General features: G+C 37.6%; 1 protein-coding gene across 1 annotated transcript in view; it reads left to right on the top strand.

Annotated features, from left to right (window-relative positions):
- Positions 1–11: 11 nt before the first annotated feature.
- The window catches only part of LOC100539388 (transcription factor SOX-5), a 68,972-nt gene continuing 45,569 nt past the window's right edge, over positions 12–23,414 (top strand). The window contains exon 1 of the mRNA XM_019611512.2: positions 12–197. Coding sequence (XP_019467057.2) covers positions 12–197 — 186 coding nt within the window. The remainder of the gene's footprint in view (positions 198–23,414) is intronic.

Genomic DNA, 23,414 nt, shown 5'->3' on the forward strand with positions numbered 1-23,414 from the left:
TTTTTTAAACTATGTTGTCTGGATGTATAGGATTCATACCTCCCAATATTGCTCTAAATTTTGGAGATATTAGTGTGCTGTCCATGTGCCTCAGTGGTGCAGATATTCCTCAGCTGTTTGTTATCAGCCTTCCTACCCTCATCAAACTCTTGGAACTGAGAAAATTTGATGTCCATCTCTGCACATCTGCTTTGCCTGTAGGACGATCGTAGTCAAAATTGGAGACTCAATGAAATCAGGATTCAAATCATCTTTAGTCCTGCACAGTTCTGATTGACACTCATTTATAAAAACAAAACAAAAAACGCAACTCTCAATTGCTAATTTGTTTCCCTACTTACGATTATTTGCCAAGTCACATGAAACACAGAGCTTTATACCTACTAGGAAATGCTCTACATTTATAAACAGTGCATGTAAAATGCCTTCTCAAACTCAGTTTGGCCAGATCAGTATAAAGAAGATTCTCTATGATATCAGATATTTTAGTTGTTCGACCAGCATGTGAGAGCACGGGACATAATTCTGGGGAAGATTTTATTTTATTTTAACACTGGCAGCGGAAGTTAACAGAGTTTCACAGAAATAGCTGCCAGTGTGTAAGCTGACACATTCCATGCACCACAGAGGTTAATACATTCATTCCTATTGTGCCTTTGTATGAAAAGCTACACTGTCTGTGTGTTAGCTTCTGATTCTGTGAGTTACAAATACTGTAGGCGGCTTAAGAATCATGGGAGCCATAAAAGTCAACCCTTTGAGATGAATTTTGAGGAGTAACGTCAGTATTGACAATATGCTTATAATAGCCAAACACACATGAACACACATATTGAAGGAAGAAGGAAAAAATGAAAACAAAAAATGGAGCTAGCTAGGAATGAGAAAAAACAGCATAGTCTAATTCTCCTCATTTATACAGTCATTCAGTCTACTCCTAAAAGAATGCATCAGTGATCCAGTATGTTTGGAGGATCGTATAATTTCATTTCAGGACCAGCTTTGGGCTGTATCTCTGCATGTGGCAGGCTGAAGCATTCTGAATAAAATGAGCTTTATCACAGTAATAGTTTCCTTATAAAAAGTTTGCTGTGTGCAAATGTTACTGACTTTATAAATATCTTAAGATGAGTTTAGGTGATGAAGAATTTGAAAACATCAGAGGCTTTGTGTTTCTGTGTAAATGAGACTATTAAAAGGAAAGTATTGACCAAATTAACCTGTGGTTTTTTTACTACATGTTATTTAGTCTGGAATTGGAGGGAAAGTTTGGTAGCTAGGCAGGCTGAGAGGTTCAACGTACTAATTGTAGATTCTTTCATGCTTAATCTTTAGGGTTGTGAATATAAAAATTAATCCACTCATATTTCTAACCTAATAGAAATTAGACGTGCTTCTTCATTTCTGGTGCGATTTGAAAGAGTTAGATAGACTAGATATATTTTGAGAAAGATTTTACAATAAAACATTCAGAATGGACTTTCACGCTTTCTAACATGAGTGGAACTGAATCTGAGGGAAAATCGTGAAGATTATTTTGACCTCATTTGAGAAACCTTCCTGATGCAGAACGTAGCTGCTGGCCTAAAAGCATTGTGCTTTCCAAATTCTGTTCAAATTCAGTTTTGGTTTTTGGTGATTGTTCCTTCAGTATGTTTGTCGTGAATAACTGATCCAAAGCCACCTATAAGTAGTATGAGTGAATGTGTAGGCATTACAGTCTCTTTCCAAGAGGAACTCTTCTTGCTTTACAAATTCATGTATATTATATATAATCATAGTGTTCCCTACAAACACTTTGTCCTCTGGTCATCTGAGAGTAGAAGGTCAGAAAAACACAGTGTTCCTTCTTTTCTTTTTTTTTATTTATCCTCCCTATCTCTTACTTTTCATGTTTTGTATACTAAAAGCAGTAGTTTTTAGAAGAGATCAAAGAACCTGGCACAATAAGCGTTTTGTTGCTCCCAGCAAAACTTGGTACATGGCGATATCTTAGTGGAGACAAAACCAAGGAATTTTTCTTGTTCATTTGTATGGTGATAATAAACATACCTCTGCTATTTCATTAGAGAATTTTAAGTCAGAGCATGGCTTTAGTAGCAAACTGCAGAATGAACAGGAAGTACTTTTCTATTCCTGGTTGTCAAAATTGAATTTTCTCCTTATAAATGAAATGCAGAGTGTATTTTTAGAAGGACAGCTAACATCTGATTGTTTTCCTGTGGCAAAGGTACCCTTTGTCAGTTAAAATGTAATGCCTCATTTTGAAATGCCCTGTTGATTCCCACTGACAGGTTTGTAATCTGAAGCCCTCCATTTCTCTCCCTGCCTTTGAGACCTCGCTGGGGTATACAGATTCTGTCATCTGATACCTGCCACAATTAGCCATACGTGATTACATTCATTTCCAGTATCCGTAGAGAGCCTAATGACTCTGTAAGAATGGAAGCTAAAACTTACATTGTTAGGTGTTAAGAAAGGAGGAGATGGATGGAGCCATGTTGGAGAAGCTGCAATTAATGTGATGCATGTTTGAGTATCTTCATGATAAAGACTGACTGTCAGCCCATCACATTCATTTATTCCAACATTTAATGACACAATTTTTTTTTTTGGGGGGGGGGGGAAAAAAAGGTTTTTAGCTTTTCAATGATGAAGTTCAGTCCCAAACTTTGTGAAGTGTCATTTTAAAGGATACTTTAATTGTAGTAAAATTCCTGTTGGTTAGCAGGTGGGTTTCTGATGCTGATTTGCCCCCCTGTAAATTCCATATGGCTTTGTTCCTAAGGAGTGATGCAGTGTAGTGATTTTGTACAAGTTGATATAAAATAAAACTGAATGAGGCTGACAAATTGAAAGATCTCCTGTATGCCTTATCTAAACATGATGTTTTTTTATGTGGTTCAGCAGATGAGGGAATTAAATTTCCCTGTCTCAGTGATCAAATTTATAGCTAAAAGCATAGAGGCCATGTGACAAGTTTTACACAAAGTAAATATAAAGTTGGTACCGAATTGATTAATACCACTTATTGAGCAAACTCAGTATGAACAGACATTTCCAGAAGTCTAAGAAAATTCAGTGTAAAATTATATCTGATGTGGGCTCTTTTTTCTAAGAAAAATAGCTCCTCAGTGCTTTCCAAGCATTACAAAATATGGGACCTGATAGCCTGATCTAAAAATTGAGAGGAGTATGCAATAGAGGGTGTGCAAACAGTTCACATCTCCCAGATTTTTAGCTTGATCGAGAGCAACAGATCAGTGGACAGTCATACAAATACTATGTGTACTGTACTGAAAGATAATGCTGGTTGTATTCTGACAACTGCCAGTGTAGTGTTACTGTACAGGTATTTTGTGTTCATTAAGAATAGAGCAACTTGATCCAGTACAGACTTTCTTTAATCTCCTGCTCTTCAGAAATACACCCCAAAAAGTTCAGAGTGCCTGCATCCAAACTTTTTTCCTTCTTCATCTTAGCATGAAACAGACTTAAAATTTTGATTACTGGGAGTTGTGGTCAAGATTGTGACCACAGCTGTCTTTACTTGGATAAAGGAGGCCTACAAGAAAGATGAGGGAATCTATCGGGGAATGAAGTAACAGGACACAATGTAATGGTTTTAAATTAAAAAGAGGTATTTCTAGATTATATAGAAAGAAGGAATTCTTCACTATGAGGGTGATGAGGCACAGGAACAGGCTTCCCAGAGAAGCTATAGATGTCCCATTCCTGAAGGTATTCAAAGTCAGGATAGGTGTGCCCTTGGCAACCTGATCTAATGGAGGGCGTGCCTGCCATTGCAGGGAGGCTGGAATTAGATGGTCTTTAAGGTCCCTTCCAATGCAAGCCCTTCTGTGATTCTATGATTAAATAGAAATCTTGTGTCAGTTTACTGGTGTAAAGGTATTTAACTGGGTCTCAATTCTGAAGAATCCCAATTGATTCTTCATACTACTTTGAATGATGATGATGATGATCAGATTTAAACCTTATGCAAATAGTTCTGCCAAGATTTTTGCCCTGCTTTTTCTTTGCTATGTAAAGACTTCAGATTCTTTTTTTTTTTTTCTTTTGCTACAAAATTCTTTTCAATGGTATGGGGAGATGCGCATACCAAGGACAGAATTTCAGTGGAATTGAGCATAAATAGTCTGGACCACATTTTCAGAAAAAATTAAATCTATTTGAAATTTGTGTACTTCTCACAGTTGTTTATCTTGATGTTATTTAGGTGACGCTTTCTAAATTTTTCTTTAAAAAAAATTACCTCTAGGTATCTTAAAGGCTACATAATTGTCTTTGATATCTGTGTTCACTTGAAGTAAACAGAAATGATAGAGCTATTTAACAAGTATATGGTGAATGATCGGAAGATAGACTGTTCCAGTGGTCATATGAGTATTACATAAAACATCTGTTACCTATGAAACAAAAATGAAGCGCAAAGACTGCCTGCTCAGTCAGATACCATTTTTTTTTCTTCCAGGCTAGCTGCCTTTTGGTTTCTGCACCACTGCGGGGATGAGCTACATTTCTCCACTTGCCAGTTCAGATTATTTCACTGAACTATCTCCTTAAGTTTCATTTGAAATATTGCTGATGGTAGAACTTCCCCTCTTGCTTTAAAGAGATGGCAGTGTATTTTCATGCACTAATTGTCAAACACATTTATTTTCTGTTTTGCGTATCTCTTTCTGATTTCTTAATATAATTTGTAGATGTAACCAGTTTTGGCCAGATTAAGCGTGACCTTCTCGTATTACAAGAACTCAAATATGTAAAAGAAAACCCTGGAAAAAAAAGCTTTATAAACACTGTAGTGATACATCTGAATACTGAAAGCTTGATTCCTTCCTTATGTTGGGGAGCCAACTTACCAGAGCTGAAGTGACCTATCAGAAAACCACAGAATGGCTGAAGTTCAGCAGACCTCTGGAGGCCATCTAGTCCAACCCCTGCTGAATCAGGGACACACAGAGCAGGTTTCCCAGGACCATATGAATAATTTCTGGTAGAGAAAAAAGGGCTGATGTCCCACTACTGTCCCTGCTAAATGTAGCAAAGAGTTGGCAGTACTTTATCCATTATTCATTTACTCTGCAGTCCACATTCGTGATCTTTTTTGGCTATTACTTTAATTCAGTCTTTTGTCTATGAAAAGGTAAACCACTTTTTTATCGCTGCAAAGTTATTCCTTCTATTACCTGGGCAGTGTCTAACTTTAAACACCTTGTAAGTTTTTCAGCATTCTTTCGGTGTTTGCTTTTCTACTTTACCTGTTTTCATTAGTAGGACTCTGGCTTAATTTGTAGGGAATGAATCATTAGTGTAGAGTTTAATTACAATAATATAAAACTCATGCAATCCACTTAAGCATAAAAAAGTTGAATTCAATTTTCACTGTGAGCACCCACATCTGGGGAAAAAAAAAAAACAGCTAAGTACATGAAAAGCGCTATTTCTCATTAGCATAACCAAAAGATGGCAATCGTCCATCTGCCATTAGTTCACTGTATTGCTGTGCTGTTTCTAGATGGCCATCACAAACAATGATAATAATAGGAATAGTAAAACAAGATATTTTGTATACGTTTTTGTTGAATGTCCAATTTAAATAGTTTTTAAAATTGTTGCATTCATGTAGATTCTATACTCCCAACTTCTGTCCTCAGTTTGTTTCTGACTTCGTAAGTGAATATGTGGCCCACAAGATATTTGCCTCTTGTTCTTCAAATAAATAATCAAATGGCCATTTAGAAAAGAGATTACTGAAGACCAGCTTTCAGTTCTTCAGGCAGAGAAATGGAACGTAGTGCTCCTGGTATAAGCGAGGCTACAGCCATCTAAACTGGTTGAAGATTCTCTGTGTGGTTGTGGGGAAAGTTGTGTTGAAGAATTAGAACTTTCCAAGATTTTTTTAAATTAAGTCTTAGTAATGATTATAAAATATTTGTTAAGATGTATAACTGAGGTTTGGGTTGAGGAGCTAGTGATAGTCAGTGAGTATTTATGAGGAATCCCTGTGCTTTTAAATGGGAAAGTTCCTCCCAGTTAACTCAAAGGCACGACTCACAACACCAGGATGCAACTAGTCCTCACCCTTAGGGTACTTACTCAGAGCTAGGAACTATGATAGATTGCAGTATTAACTGCAGAGCATACCAGCTCAAATAAGTAGTCTTCATGGTAGAAAAAATGTACTCCATACTTGCCTTTGATACATACCTAAATTTTACAAAAGGAAAAGTCAATGTATTCTGTCAAAATGGATTTGAATGAAAAGCTTGATCACGTCAGACTCCAACCGGTTTCTTAAATACAATCATTATGACAGAATATACATAGTTTGTTCTGAAAGTAATGTGCCCAATTTATTTCCATGGAAATCTTCATTTCCGTGGAAGCTACAACAGATACAAAGAGCACAATAACGCTATTTGGTAGACCAAATTCTCAGCTACAAAACAGTGTTTTGCAACACAGTCACTACCATTAGTTGTGCATTTTTTGCCAGCGATCAACAAGAGCCTCCATGCCACGCTCATGAAAAATTTGCACTAGTAGAGGAGACACACTGTGGCTGTTGCCACTGCTGAAATGCACCACCCACCAGCTCACTGTGCTCACATTCACCGTTTGGTTTCTGGAAAAATTCAGCAAGCATCACTGGATGTCAGTGGGTGTCATTTTTTCCACGTGGAGGAATTTTCAGTGCCACATGTTTGCTTCATCCTCACTTCTGTGTCAGATGTGATTTTGTCAGACTGCCCCTCTGCTGCCATGTGTCACACAGCAACAAAGTGTAACAGAATGTTGATGGGAAGGTTCAACCTCTGTTGCCCTACCACCAACATCCAACTCTGTCGTGTGGCTACATAATAAAATGGGAAGCATTACTTTTGGAAAAGCCCTTATATGTGAAGACTCTGTAAAGGCTTTGTCATTTACTGTGTGCATGTGTCTGAAGATATGCACAGTGAACACTTACAGGCAGTAAGTACACATGGTAAAACAATATCATGACTACTCTGTGGGCTGTCAGATTTTAACTCCCTCCCCAACCCTCCAGGGGAAAGAATTAGCTGTGATGGCTTATTCATTTTATCTAGATTAACAGTCCTTTCTGCATAACTTTCAGATTCCATCCATATCTATGAAATATGAAAAAGACTGAAAAATGACCAGCGTGTCTTCCTTCCAGTTGTAACTCAGGCCTGCTGTTTGCTAGCAGACCTCTGTCTGCATGAGTGAGTTTTCTTGTAGGTTAGAGACTGAATTCCCTCTTCCCCCTCCCTTCGACCCTGAGCCTGCAGGGCAGACAGACAGAAGCACACATATGATTAATACAGCACAGCTGCAGTAGTGACTCATTTGCATATGTATTAATAGAGGCAAAAACAACAATTCAATTACATACAGAGACATTCTGCATACTAAAGAACATATGCAAATGGGCCTGGAAAAAGTGCAGCCAGCGTTTTCTCTGACTTTCCTGAGCGCATATGGGCTAGCATCAGAGCCCAGCAGTTTTCAAGAAATCCCCTTTAGGAAGAACCTGTTACAAGATGCTCATAAAGCTATTACTCCTCCTCCCCAGCTCTACCCCACTCTGGCTTCCCAGAAGGAGTTTGACATTTGGACAATGGAAATAGCACAAGCAATGTCTTTTCCATGTTATTTCATATTTACTAGCCTTCAGATTCCTGTTGCTGTCTCTTTCCATCTAAGGCTCTGCATGCAGAACCCCATCCCTTTGCCTCATCTTCAATGTGTGTGCATTTATTCTATTTTTCTTTCTCCTTATCCCTTGGGGGTGGGGGGTCATTTCTTTTGTCTTTCTCTGCTTCAAGCTTTCTTTTATCTCCTTGACTCTATGAATTGGCAAAAAGATGGCCATTTCCATACCTTTTTCTTGCAGTGACCTTAAATGTCTCATAATAGTATAATTCAGTATTTTTCTGCTAGGGGGCCATTAAATAATTTTAATGGGTCTGAAAAGTGACTGAGAAAAGTTAACCTGTTGTAAATAGGCTTTTATGTCATGATACATTGGTCCTTGACTCTTCTAAGAAGATTGTGGAGGTCTCAAACCAAAAGGGCTGAAAATCACAGGTACTAAATAGCTCATACTACAGGTGATGTGATTACCATCTTGAAAATTGGTACAGACTGATTCTCCTAGTGGGAAGCAGATGTTCTCTAAATCCGATGGGAATTTAACAGGCAATAGTTTTGAGCAGCTTTCAAAATCAGGTTGAAAGTATTCCAGCATTGAAATTTAGGCTGTAAGAAGGCTTACTTAAGCTATAAATACTTTCATTAACTGTAAGTTATTCCTTATGTTTGTGTTATAACTAAAACATCTAATATGTCTACAGTGTGTATTAGATGTATGTATTCAGTATACTTCTTCACACAGTCCATTCACACCCTGTGATCCACAATAAAATATTAGGCCGTGATAACTACCCAATACAATAATTTCTGGAAAACAGTAGAAAAATGTGACATTTGATATAGTCCTTTGTGGACTGATAAATAGAGCTCTGTTTCAACTTGAAAAGAGAGTCTAAAAACTTTTGGAAACCTGGCAAAGGCATTAAGATGCCCAACTGTAGTGTTTGGGTAGCAACTCCTCTGTTTTAAGCAGCCTAAATTGCTGGCCATTTGTTTGAAATGTCTCTGTGGTGTGAGCAGGGAAAAATAGGTCAGGCAAGAAAGCGTGCGTAACTGTCTGGCAAGCATACTTGCAAGGTCAGGTCATCCTTAATTTCTTTTCTCTTTTAAAATCGTTACACTTCTTTCTTTTTGGGGTTAGACTGACAGACAGAAGCAGATTACTCCTTGATTATTTATAAGGCATTAATTTTAGATGAATATTGCTGAAGTGACATCATAAGTAGTTTTAGCACCCTGCAGAGGAGTGTGTCTGCACACTGGAATATGAGTTTTCACTTACACAGCGTCCTGTCTAGGACAACATCTGAAGTATTTGAAAGGAGAAAAGCTCAAGGAATGGAGGCATGTAGATCAGCAAAAGCTTCATTTATTCTTCCATGTGAAATAACTAGGACTTTGGTGGGTTGGAGTGATGTTGTTAGTGATCTGAGCTCAACAAGCTGCAGTACAAAACCTGTGGCAGAATAGCAGCAAAGGCAACAACACCTGACGGCCAGAGTCTTAGACCAGGGAAAAAGCTGAGAAGTGTCTCATAGTGCCCCAAAGTAACTTCTGTTGAGAAAGAGGGAATAGCCACCTTCGTTTATATACCTTGGGATAACCTAAAAACTGTGACCACACAATGACAACAGAACAAACTTGTGAAGTATTTGTGTTTTACTGAGTGCAGCGTTCAGTGGTGGCTAGCATTCTTTTTGACTTAATTCTCCCTGGAAAGGTCCGGATTAAAAATCTCAAAACAAAACCAAAAAAACATTTATTTTTTTTTTCTACTTTGTGCCCTTTGCACATTCCAGACACTGGGTTTTGAAACAGTTGGCTTACACTACTGGTTTTCCTATTATGTTGTTTGCTCTTCAGAGGGATGTTGCTGAAAAGAAGATTATATAATCATGCAAATAAGATTGTATAATCCTGAGCAAACTGTCTGTGCAGGGGGAGGAACGCAAAGCCACACTGAGTGGGGTTTGGCTGGCTGGGGGTACTTGCTCTGAAACCACAAACTGGGGGCTTTTTAGGCCTCCTATGAAACATGAAAGCTGCACTCAGACTAATAAATTTTTTCTGGATATTTTTGGACTTTTTGTGTTCACACTGAGCTTTGCTAACTGTGTGTATTTGCAGTGTCTCAGCAGAACCTTGTGACAGACAAACAGACAGGAAAATCGCAGATCACTCACATGCACACTCTTCAAAGCTTGTAGAATAATGCTACCGATAACAAATAGCAACAGTGAGAAAAACAGAGTTACAGAAAGCTAACTCACTCCTTTGTGTCCACAAATCAGCAAACTACATTTTATGCATCCTAACAGTTAACACAGGAAAAAGTTATCACTTGAAATCTTGCTTGCTTTTTATGTACCTAGATCTTACGGCACTGTGTGGTGTTAGGTGCAGATTGGTATAACATATAAGCGTGTAAGAATCCAGATTTATGTCTTCCTTCTAACTCATCTGTGATGGCTCTTTTTTCTCTGAAGTTTTAGGTCATTTCAAATTGACAAGGCAGAATGGGATAGAAACATACAGCATAGTAAATTTATACAGAGATTATCTCTGATAAATTGCAAACAAGAACAATGGTGCAGTCCATTAAAAGTTCTTGGACTCTTACGTTGTTTTTCTCGCGTCTGATTCCTTTCCATGGCTAGCAGTTACCAGTGAGGATATTTCAGCATCTCTTAAGGATGGAAGTTAGTACTAGGCACAGTTTGAATTTGTCAAATAGCTAGTTACTGTAAACTGTGGATCTATGCATTAGACAACAGAACACATAGGTCAAGATACTTGTTCCGATTGTTTTCTTTCTGAAGTCAACAACTGAACTTATTTCTGTAGCAGACACCGCAGTATTTGGAGATGTAACTTTCAGTGTTGAATCTATTTGTTCTTGTGTGCCTGGATAGTGTAAATCTGTTCCTGAGGTCAAGTCAGAGTGCAGTTATTTCCCCAATACTTAGGCTCAGTTTCCTCAAATTCCTTTCCTTCTTTCAGAAATGTTTAGTGTTTCTCCCTCCAGTGAATTTTGTAAGATCAATCTGAACAACAATTATGAGTCAATAGTGTTTGTAGCTCCTAGCGGTCCACAAGGCAAGCTTTTATGTTTGTAAACCACAGAAGCTCTTGAATTTGTGTCTAATTCCTAGACTAGCTTCCACTTTACAGAACTGATTCATTTGCTTGCTGTTTTTACCTATTGTCTGTTTCTTTTCCTGTCCATTCACTGATAGCGAAGGAGAAAAGTATTGCAAACTACAGGATTTGCATACCTAAACCTGTTAGCCACAGAGGCCAGTCACGTTACAGACAACCTACCGAGCCAGAAACATACTGGAAATTTGCTAAGTCATCTCAGAAGTTTACAGACTCTAGAATTACAGAGTTCAGGTCTGTCAGCACAAGCCATTTCATGAATTGTCTTTCCTAATTGTACTAAAAAATAAATTGAGCTAATATATAAATTAAACAAAGCAAAATAAAAAAAAAAGCAGGTGTACAGGAAAGAAAAGCACAAAAATTCACTGTGTGTTTCTAAGCTGGGAGAAACTTTGATAATGATACAATACTGATTTCAAAAGAACAGGAAGAAAGAAAAAACATCTGTCCAAGGCACTTGGAAGGAGTCATATTCTGTCTGGGGACTGTTGTTGTGTGGCTTTTTTCAGCTCCCTCCTATAGGTACAGGATTAATTTCTCCCTAACAGGTTCAGGACTGCCAGTTTGTGTGCAAGGGAATGAGGTTAATCCATTGGAAATGTAGGGCGTCTTGAGGGGCGGTTCCTGTCCCCCACTATGCACTCAGGGGTCTGATAAGCAGATCCCTGTCTGCATCCTCATAGATACTGTGCTGTGGAAGGCAGCATGTCCCCCAGGACATCTGCACAGTTAGGCCAGCATCACCACTGCCCTTCCGAAGGCAAAGCATCTATTCTTCAATTTACACTTCTCTCCACAGTATAGTATAAAAATAACATCTGGCAACAAAACCCTTCCTTCTTTTCCTAATTTTTCTTTTCCCTTTCGTGGCTCAAAATACTCTTTACAAATTATAACAGTGTGTTCTCTGTTAATGCACCAAAACATTACAGCTTGTGATAGTGTTATTAAAGTATTTTGGGCCATTACCATAAAATACAGCAGCATATTTATTTCATTAAAGGGACCAAATGGATCTAGTTGAATTTGGCAAAAGAGCATGACTCAAGTCCTATTCCATCTCTGAGGTTGATTTTACAGTTAAACCCTAGACTTCTGAAACACTAATAGACACATTTTGTACTTGTAGTAAATTAAACTGACCTTAAGTAGCTGTTACTTTCTTCACGGTAGCTGTGCTATAATGCTATTTGTTCAATATTCTGATACTTATTTGCAGACTTGGGGCTTACTGGAAGGCAATTTGTGGTATCACAGAATCCCAGAAGAGCTGAGGTTGCCAGAGACACCTGGGTCCATCTGCTCCAACCTCTGCCCAATCTGGGACTCCCGGAGCAGGGTTCCCATCTAGGCAGCTTTTGAAGGTCTCTAAGGCAGAGTCTTTGCAATGTCTCTGGTAACCTGTGCCCCTATTCTATTACCCACACAGCAAAGAAGGGATTTCTGGTGTTTGAAGGGAACCTCCTGTGCCCATTGCCTCTTTGCCTGGCACTGCTCATGTCACACATGTATAACTTACTTTCAGCTTGCTGTCCTGTAGTGTCACCAATAGCTGCTTTGGAATACAGTTCCTGTTAGGCTAATCAACTCTACTCATCCTACTCTCTTTATCATGGCAGCTATGCTTCTTCCTATATGCTAGTATGATATATTGTTGGCAAAAGTAACTTGGACAGTGTGTATCAGTGTTTATTATTTGGGAAAGTTATTTAAAGAGGCCCAAAAGGATTTGGAAAGCCAACAGCTATTATTTTCTTATGGAGGGTTTGAAAATGAGATGCGCAACATTTGCACTGAATCTTTCTCCTTTCCATAGCTTTTCTGTTTTTCCGGTGGTTAGTTTGTGGAAAGGAAACAATCATCACATTTTGTAACTCAGTTTTCAGAGGCTGCATTGAAAGATGTGAGTACTTCACGCTTCCTGCCTCTAGGCAAGGCCGTCATATTCATGTGGTAGCTTGCGTTTGGGTGTGCGGTGCTTGCTTCACTTTCAGAAGGGAAAAAGAGAGAAGCAGTATAATTTCCTAGCATTGTGTATTTTGTACCAGGATGCCATACCCCATATATTCTTGCATTAGATTATTACCATTGCATGGATATGAGACTAACTAAATTGAATGTTACCCCCAGATTAGTGTGGGCACCCTGACTTTTATCATACTATATGGGTATCGGTAGTTTAATTTGTGCATATGACCTGAGCTCAGACAGAAAAAGTTAAAGAAGAGATTAAAAAATGAGCCAAAGCCTTTTTAGTTAAAGTGTTATGCTTAAATTTAAGCATATTTTTAAGTCTGATTGATTATTTCTCTTTGTATCAGTTCACATTCATAATTCCATTGCAGTTCACTTTAGCTGCTGTTCTGAATCAGGTCCTTAATGTATGTAGGACGTAGGTTGCGCGTCAAATGTTCTTTTCATATCACAATGGGTGGCATTACAGGTTTGATTTCACTAAGAGGTATTGTTGTTCATGGTCAAGTGTGGAAAGGAATGAATACTATAAAAAGTGAAGAAATGTTAGATTAAAAAAAAGCTGATATGTCACTTTGCTCATTGACTATGAACTGAATAGACTTCTAACCCTTAAAATACTTTCTCCCCCCTTTCCTTTTTATTGCCTGGAATCTTAAGAGCTTTATCATTTGCAGTCATAAAATGAAAATATACACCAAACCCTCAAAGGGCAAGTATGAAATTAAATTATATTTGGGCAGCTGTAACCTTTTAAAACGATCAGATTCCAGTTAATGTATTTCTTCCTGTTCCGAGTGCTGCCATGGTGTTTGATGGTGGGAAGCAGTCCAAAGGGCATTGGGAGATAATAAATTCACTGGAAATTTCACCCTCAGGCGAGCCTCGATACACCAAGGTTTCCATTTAGCAGGACTGACCTAAAAATCTTGTCACATCCAAAGGTCACTTAGGTTGGGGTTGGTGTGTCCCATCTATCTTTCCCTGGTGCAAAGAATGACAGCTGAGCTCATAAACAGTCATCAGAATATGGAAGACAAGCAGGGGGAGAGTGAGGAGAGTGTGGAAGGATAATACAGCTGACAGCTTCTTAGATTTCCTCTAGGCCAATGAGAATAGATAGCATCTTTGGGGTTGCTTGCATCTGCTACTGCAGAAATGGCAATTCAATTTAAAGAGGTTACAGTTAACTATGGAAGTCTAAAGCAAGCAATTCCCCTCATTTCTGCAAATGCCATGTAATTCTGTAAACACACCTTGCAACGTCTCTAAATACTTTTTACCTGTTATCAGTCTTGTTATTCAAAATAATTTGCAGTTTATACAATGCTTTACTTTCAAGGAGGGTCAAAAATATGAAAAACCATCACTGATGACTCTGGTAGATATCATATCATAGAATCTTATCATCTTTAAGAACAATTATTTTAAGGGAAACAATTTGAAGAATTGGGCTTGTTATGAATAGTGCTGGAGGATAAGATTTAGGAGAAAATCTGTGACGTCCTTTATGATGTTACTTATCTTAAGCTCATTACATTTGCTACAGTCCTTCTACACAGTAAATTGAAGAAAAGGCATTTCAGAGTGATTATTTGTTATCTTCCAATCACAGTTCTTACTTCTGCAGTGGGAAGCTCTTGGTAGGTATTTCATAAGCTTGCAGTATATTAAATATCGAGGATAGGGCTTAGAGTTAAATAATAGAAATAAATTTGAAGAATAAAGATCTTTTCATATTTGTTCTTACTTAATGGGGAATGTTCCATACAGAATATGTTCATTGTATTCTAATGGTGTGAATCTCCTCAAAATTAAGAGGAGGATTAGAGAGTCTTCTTGTCATTGCTGGGAGGCAGGCAGCAAAGATTGCTTCTTTTATTTTCCGTCTTGGTTGGAAAAATATATGCGAGTAACTCCAAAAGTAATGCCTTCTGTTTATTTCCATGAAAATTGCAACAGGTAAAAGCACAGAATAGCACTGCTTGGTGGAGCAAACTCTCAACTACAAAAAATTATTTTTCAACATAGTCAGCTATGCATTTTTGCCAGTAATGAACAAGAGCCTGCATGCCACCACCAAAATCCAACTCTGACATCCTGGGGAAACATAGTAAAACAGGAGGCATTACTTTTGGAGTAGCTCTTAGATTATAGTCATCAGTTTCCTTCTGAAATATAGTAACACCACATACCGCAGTGTTACAACCATTGGTTTGATTATTTTTTGAACAATTTGAAGATAAAATTAATAAAAATCAAGATATAAAATGAGTATAACCTTGAGCGTATGAAGATAAAAAATGGTAACAAAAAGCCCATGTTCCAAAATTTACCAGGTTTTCAATCAGTTGGGTATCCAACTCTCACTGGGAATTTGCTGAAGTTCCCCTCTGAATTTCAATAGATTAGATCTTTCTGAAGAAGACTGTAAACTGTATGTTCCTTTGCTTGTTGAAACTGAAATAGAGAATAACTGTTATTTTCAGAAGTATTTCACACATTCTTACAAACACACTATATTTGAGGCAAACACAGTAAAGAAGGGCAAGATTGGCCAGCTGTCGATGTTTGTCATCATTTTCCTTGGGTTCACACTCTACTTTATGTTAACATATACGTTTTCTACGCAAATCCCAAGTAGTCTGGAGGCAACTTTTGGGAAGGCACACGCCCTACTCTGAGGGCTCTAAGTATGTCTGTATACCTTATCAGTTGTAAGTTCCAAGAAAGACAAAGTCACTTTTCATCTCACTTATGTAACAAGAGAAAAGGAAATTTGTACTTTTTATGAACTTCTGAGAGAATGGATATATCTCATTTTTAAGAATTCAGCTGCTAGCATAAAACTTAAAAGAGACACAGATGCCGAGCTCAGAGTAGTTTCTTCTGATTTTTTACAGCAAGTTAGGATGAGAATCAGCTTCAGCAATGGATGCCTACGATGTACAATTCATCTGGCCTGAAACTGTGTGTTCCATTTGCTTCTTTTCTAAAAGGAGTTCAGGGTGATTATCTCAGATCTAGTCAGATGAATACCCTGCTTACTCCTTACTCCCCACTTGCTTAGTGTCTCTTTCCTACTGTGGTTCATTTCCCTTCTTTTCATTTGCCCAGGCAATTCCAATTAGTAAGCACGTAACAGGACAGTAAAGTAAGAATATTTCTGTGATTGTTGGTAGGACATGAACCTCAAGCTCAAAGGATTTCATATTTCTGTAGTGGTTAGAATTTGTGAAAGACATTGCGTTGGAGTCCCTGTGGGCAACTTTTTAACCACCAAGTACACATAGCTGCTGTGTCAATTGAGTTTTCTGTCCTTGGGAAGAGGAGACACCTTGCTGTGCTCATCAGTGCATTGGTTCTCTATGTTTTCATAGAGTTATTCACTCCTTTTCTTGCCAAATGTCTTTGGACAATTTACTGTGGTTGTGCAGCATGCTAGTGCTGTTAAATACATGATGGAAAGATAGATGGTGAGAGTAAGAATAGTATTCAATGCCTGCAATATTGCAAAGTGCTTTGAAGTTACCCTAGATGCTCCTTCAATAAAAGCGAACGTGTTCACTTTGACCAAAAACCTGTGTTATGCCATGATATGAGCTGGAGAAGTTGAGAGATATTTTACAGTTGCTGACTTTGGCAAAAACAAGATGTGTCCCTGCGTAATGGAGGACTGTGCTGTTTCTTGCATTATTCATGCTTCCCACGCTGGAGTCACAAACCCTGGGTAATGTTAATACTTGCAATGGAAAAATGTTATTGGCACAAATGTTTAATATATTAGTGATAGATGGGAGGGCCAACAAGGGACCTTCCCTGTTCTGGACTGAAAAGTGACATATTATTAGTGATCAAGTAGAGCACTGTATGGAGTTGATCACTGCTAAATAGAGAGAAGGGAGCAAGGCCCCAGCTCAGTATTCCCAGTCTTCCTCGAAATTGAGATATATTTACCAGTCACTCACTGAAGATGTAATGAGTACTGTTCAACCTCCCACTATAAAGAACAGCCAGTTTTGGAGCAGCATAAAAAGGGTCAATCAAATAGGTTGTATGAGGAGGCAGATGTTGGAATGTATTGTCATGGAGTGTTGCACAGTATGGGAAGATGGCTTGCAGAGTACAAGGATGGGTGGGGAAAGAGACTATCGGCGATACTTTCTGCTGTGGAAACTAAATATCCAAATATTTGGGGAAAACTTCTAAATGTAAGAAATCAAAGCATTAGCATTCCTGCTGTGTTAGACTTTTGGGTAAAATGATGGAGGGAAAAAATAAATAGAAACATGAGTCTCTCTGTAGTACTCTACGTAATATGAATATGTCTAGGCCTTGTCCTTAGTCTGCCAAAGTTACTGTAAGCCTTGGAACATGCAAATGTTTTACCTGAAAAAAATGTATATATATATTACTGAGCTTGAGACCATATTAAACACGGAACTGTAAAAATAGCTTCTATTTTAGCAGTGCCCCTAATTCACACCCACTTAAACACCTCTTCTCTCATTAACCCCATCATCAGACTCAAGTAACTCAAGTGAAATGAGATGGCATTAAGAATGAGGTAATGAACAAAGATTTCTGGATAATGTTATTACTTCATGATAGCAGTTCTTGCTTGTGTGAGTACAGTTAAGAGCATCTTGGTATTTCCATTGCACTCTCTTTGGTGCTCCCACCTCTTCTGCTTTACAGACAACTATTCAGCCAAAAGCAATTTAAAAATTGATTTTACATCAATTTTGGATGTTGTTGTGAATTGAAAATAGTTTAATGTTTTGATACTGCTTTCTAAAACATAAAATCATTTTTTTTCTCTGCATAGTCCAAATTTCCAGATTGAATAATTTAAAATGTGGGTTAGCTCTTTTTATAACCACATTTTTAGCAATTGAAAGATATCTCCTAATTTTCCACAGTAACTTCAGAATTTAATGTTTCTGGTCAAGCAGATCCATTTTTGTGTTATGAAAAGTTCCACATAAGAAATTGGCATGAAGGGAAAAATTCTCAGAACTCCCCACTTTCACTTAGGAATCTACATGTTATGTCTGTTTTAAAAATTTATCCAATGCCTCACCACAACAATTATAAAAAACAATTGTAATAAGGAGTCATTGATGTATCAGGCGTAATAATGAATTATAGAGCTTTTGTAAATATAATATGCATTAGTGATTGCAGAATGGAGGATCCTCCTGCCTATTGAGGATTCTTAAGAGACTAGTTAGTATTGCAGCCCTATAAATGACAATTGCCAATAAATTACATCGTATTTTCCCTGAAAAACAGAAGAGAGGAGGATATATCTGCATTTGTGCCATTTAGATTTAGGGCCAAAAGATGTGTAGTTAAAAAGACAGAGAGGATGCTTCCATAGAGTTGTTCAGGTAAACTGGACTTAGCAGCTTTTGACAAGGTGAAAGGGTGCCAGTAGGAAAAAAAAAACAGAGAAGCTTGCATTGTTCAATTATAATTGAAGTGCTTGTTAGACAACTGCATGGAGATCCTCTGGTCACAAGAGTTTTTGATCTGGCACACTTCTCTAGAGCTATACATAGTTTCTCTTGGTCAGCTTGATACTGAAAAGTAGAATGCGCACTCTTGTTAAAGGAATATGAGGTTTTAACAGATATTTTTATCCATGTGAATTGGTGAGACTAGAATTACCCATCCAATCCCTCTGAGTTAAATGTGAAGTTCCAAAGTCTGTATAAACTTTTTACTTTTGGGTGATGCATAGCATGTGAGGAAAACAAAAGTTAAAAATTTAATTCCCTTTGACCTTCAGTCATGCTATGTTATGCCTACAACTTCTTAAACTTGAGTACAGAATGTGCCAGAAGAGACAAATTAGAGTGAGTTCCAGGCTAGATTTAAGGCTTTTTCATGTGTGGGCTGAAATCTGACCATGCAGTGTCATTGGACCTTAGTGTCTGTGCTTTGACTTTGCTGAGAGTCAAAAACTGAATCCTAAAGGATTTCAGAATTTTTCGGAGACCACTTTTGGGGAAACAAGATCTCTGAGAATTAAGAATTAGATTTCTGTATGTGTCCTAATGGAATATGTAAAGTGTCACTCTTCCCGTTACATTAGTAATGGGAAGCATGGAAATAATGAGATGAAACAGAAAACAGTTTCTGATGTTATTTCCTGAGAAGTTTGTGCCAAAGCTTCGCAGAAGTTTTTAAGCTCTCTGGAGTTTTATGGGTTCCATTGGAGGGGCAGTTTTACAGACCAAACCCATTTTTATCATAAAATCAAAGAATTAAAAGATTTAACAGCTTTTCAGTTTTGCTTCTACTACTTCATTTCATTAAATAGGCACTTCTATATGATGAGAAAACTCCAAAAATAAGGAACTAATTGCTTTTGTACTCTCTCAGCTCTCCTCTACACACTCCAGCATTTCCTTCTCGTAGCCTTCCATCTTCTAATCTCAAGCATCCTTCAACAAACATGCATTTGTTTTTAAGCATCAAAGTTATCCAGCTTATAGCAATAGAGGTAGTTTAAAGTTAGGCACTTCTTTGAGTTTAAAAGTGCATAGAACTCAGTGATGAAAACCAGAGCAAAATTCAGCTGATTTTCTCATTTGAAACACAGATCAAATTTGCTCTGATTCAGTGAGGCTCTAGATCAAAGTTGGGCCAGTTGATTGGAATTACGGTTTTCTTATGGGTTTAGTAAGTGCAATTTACCTTTTTTGCAAGCTTTGACTTAAGTCATACCTAGAAATGTTAGAGAAGAGAGGAGTCAAGCTGGAGGAAACGTACATATGAGATAGAACTTTCCAGAATTGTTTTGTATTATGCTGTTGGGAAAGCGAGCTGCTGCCCCATATTGACTTCACAATAGGATCCCATAGGACAAGGTAAAACTTATCAGCTTTCTAGAGCTCCTTGCTGGTGAGCATGTAAGGCAATGAACATGAACAAAAATTGCATGAAAGGTAGGTGGATTCTTCACCTCCAAAAATAACATAAAAATAAAAATAACTACTTCAGCTGAATAAAGAGGCCATGTCACATCCTATTAGCACTCCCTGATAAGGAAGAAGGCAAAGGGAAAAAAAAATACTTCAAAACTATTCTAGGAATCAGTTTGCTTTCGTTCAGCTCTTAGAATAAGTATGCTTTCTTCTGCAGCTCAGATGCTCTGTTCACCATCAGTCCCTCCATTTCAGTGTTCTTCTTCTACCCGTTCTTCCTCCTTTATCTATCTGTTCTTTTCAGGGAGACTTGGTACAAGGGAAGCAGCTCAAATGCAGTCAGTCCTTAGTTTGCCTTCAAGGCACAAATGTCACAATCTTTCGTCTCTACCCAAAATGGAAGAAAGTAGCTGTGGCTCTCTGAGCCTGCGAAAGTGAGCTGTGTTGAAAGTTGCTTATGATGGATTAAGAGTTTGTCAGTCTCTCTCCCGTGCCTTTTTCCAGACCCTTTGACTAGATAATACAGCTCAGTTCAAAAGAGCAAGTTAAGCTTTTGAATGATCTGAATGGATGTCACTGAGCTTCTGTACACATCAGAATGAAGGAACAATGTTAATTTATACTTTCAAGGACAACAGATATGATTGCATGGTTCTCCAGGCTCAGAAATATTTATGTCACTGGGGAAACAGTAGAAAGAATACATTTTGCATTTCGGTATTTGATACTGTCATTAACAAATGACTATATCCATGGAGGACCTTTAGGAAGTACACATGCAAAAATATGCATGTGAATTTTTTCAAATTATTTTTATTTAATTTATTCTTCGTCTCCTGCCCCAAATTATACTTTGATAACATGGCTCTGGTGCTTTTGGTAGCTGATTATCATCCTTTTTCTACCTCTAATGAGAGACTTCAGTATTGCAGAAATCTTATCACAGCATCTCACAAGAGGTTTTCTAGAGCAGGGTGAGAGCTGTGCTCAATATGAAGTGCAAAATTCATACTGCTCAACTTTATTTCTGAAGAAGAGGGGAGAAGACAGTTCATGGAGAAATTTTATAATCATCAGACAATAAGGACCTAATGCCATATCAACATTCCAGTGAACAAATTCGTGCTATCAAAATAAGGAATGCAATTGACCTTAATCTTTCCACTGTGAGCTCTGCTCTTCAGGAGAAACAGTTTTCAGATCTGAAGTAAATCAGTGTCAGTCTTAAAGCAGGCATAGAGTTTTCTTGACTTAATTCCCTGTTGAATACAACAACTTAAAATGCAAACAGAAAGTGTATAAATAACATTGGAGAAATAGTTGCTTAGGAGATGTGCGTAAAATAGTGAAATGCCTTAATTATAGCTCAGCAATCTGAAATATATAGAACCTTATTTACAATAATTCTGCTTGCAGTGTTTGCTTATTAACTACTCTAGTCACTTAATGGATAACAATGAATGATTATATACAATACCAGTCAAGTGAAGCAATGTAATATGAAATAAGTATTTTGTCAAACGGCCACTCACAGAATTTTACTCTCTCAAATGGGAAAATACACTTACAGAAATCAGGTGCTTGGAAGTAGTTGCCAAAAATCTGGATATATCAAATAATAAGCTCTTGGGAAATATACCTGTGGTAAACAAATAGGCAGTAGGGAGTTTTTTTCCAACAAGAATATAATGTCTGTGCCACTTTGCTCATTTCAGGCTTCTAATTTGGAGAAGCTGTACTGGGATAGAAGTCTCCATGTGGAACCCTCATACAAACACTTCATCTTCATTACAGAATAGTCAGCTTATGATAAAAGGACTGCAGTTTACAAAACAAATGCCTATTCTTAAGTTACACAGCCTGGTTGTTTGTTGGTCTTCTGGATTGCTGCTGCCCATCTGACTATATTCTTCTTACTAAATATGCTGACAAAAGTATGTCCTTACTTCAAAGAAATGCTTTTATCTTTGTTTTAACAAAAAAAGTTCTCTTGACATGGAAATATGTAATAGCAGTAGCAGTAAGAGTAACATTCTGCTGATGCACAGTACACTACAACTAAAAATAAATTGTTGGCCAATTAGTTTTTTTAATATACAATATTAATTACTTTCATTGAAGGGAACACTGTTCATCTGCAAAGTTTCATCCAACAAGCTTTTTCCAGAAGATGTTATCCAGTTTCCTCTCCAGCATGCATTCCTTATAGTCACTCTATTTCAATTACTGTCATGTGGTGTGAACATGATATATATGAATAAGTAGGCCACTTGGGCAGTTTTCCAGTTAAAAAAAATAAAAATCTTGATTTGTAAAGAGCAGGCAATCTTAAAACACACAATTTACAATGATATTTTATCACAGAAACTAGTAGATTTTACTAGCCTCTGATAGGAAATGTTTATAGATAAATTCCTACAGTTACATCCTGTGGAAGGATTGTCTTCTTGTTGAGGCACAGGACAAAGGAGCCATGAGGTCTAGGCTCTAATCACGAGTTTCCTACAGCCTTCCTGTGACCAGGAATGGTCAGTTAATGTTCTGGGTGCTGGTTCTTATCTTGTTAGAATTTGACTAGCATTACCACTGATAGATTAACAAATACTTTTCAGAGAATACTGAATTTATTAGCATATTTAGAGTGCTGTAGAATGGTTACTGTTTTTCCTATAAAAGCTCCTATAAATACGAACATAGCTGTACTTTGCCTAAAATGATTGCCCTACCCATGGAAACTTTATTTCTAACAAAACTCAGAGACACCACAAATTGTACCTATATTTCTGACTTTATCCTCTGTTTCACCAGCAAAACAGGCACTATTGGAGTGTACTGCAGTGATGATAGAAGTCTTTATTAGTCTAAATTGAGACTTAAAATTCATTCAGTTTTTCAGTGACCTGGACTCTAGCCTTGTTTTTGGATGCCAGGGATCCCCAGCTGATCATGCCATGGAAGTTTCAAATTAAAAAAAGAACTAGCACATTCAGCATGGTATGGGCTGAGCAGTCCTGTTGACTACTGTGGGATTATTCTCAGGAACAAGGACTCTGGGCCTGGAACCAGAGAGATCAGCTACCAGAATCATATTTTGTGGAGACTTGTGGTTACTGATTCTAAAAGTAATGTTTTTCTAATATGAGAGAGATGGTAGTTACAAGGCTGTGTTTGTAACTTGCATGCAGTAAGCGTATAAATGAAGCCTTGTTCAGTTTGTGAATGCTTTACAGTTTTTCTAATGAGAACTTGTTTTTCTTAACATTTCTTTCTAAGGAAGTCTCAGATTTTCTAAGGCCTAAGGGACTATTGGATTGTCTAGTCTGAGTAAACAAGATGTAGAATATTATTGAGCATAATTAATTCTTTGTTTAAAGTTTATCTTTCAGAATAACATCTGATTTTGACTGAGGCATCAAGAGTCAGAATCCACCATTTCTCTAGGCAGTTCTGCCAAGTGTTAACAACTCCTGACTAAAAGGAGCACACTACTTATCTATTAATTTGCTCAGTCTTAACGTTCAAATATTTATTGTTCTTTCATGATTCATGATTTGCTTACCTCTCTCCCTTCCCTAGACTAAATGGCAAGCATGGTTAGGATGGAAGCTTTCAGAAGTTGACTGGTTAATGTGGCCTCAGAGAAGAACAGTTTAGCTTTTC

The sequence above is a fragment of the Meleagris gallopavo genome, chromosome 1, assembly GCF_000146605.3.
Source record: "Meleagris gallopavo isolate NT-WF06-2002-E0010 breed Aviagen turkey brand Nicholas breeding stock chromosome 1, Turkey_5.1, whole genome shotgun sequence".
Taxonomy (NCBI): Eukaryota; Metazoa; Chordata; class Aves; order Galliformes; family Phasianidae; genus Meleagris; species Meleagris gallopavo.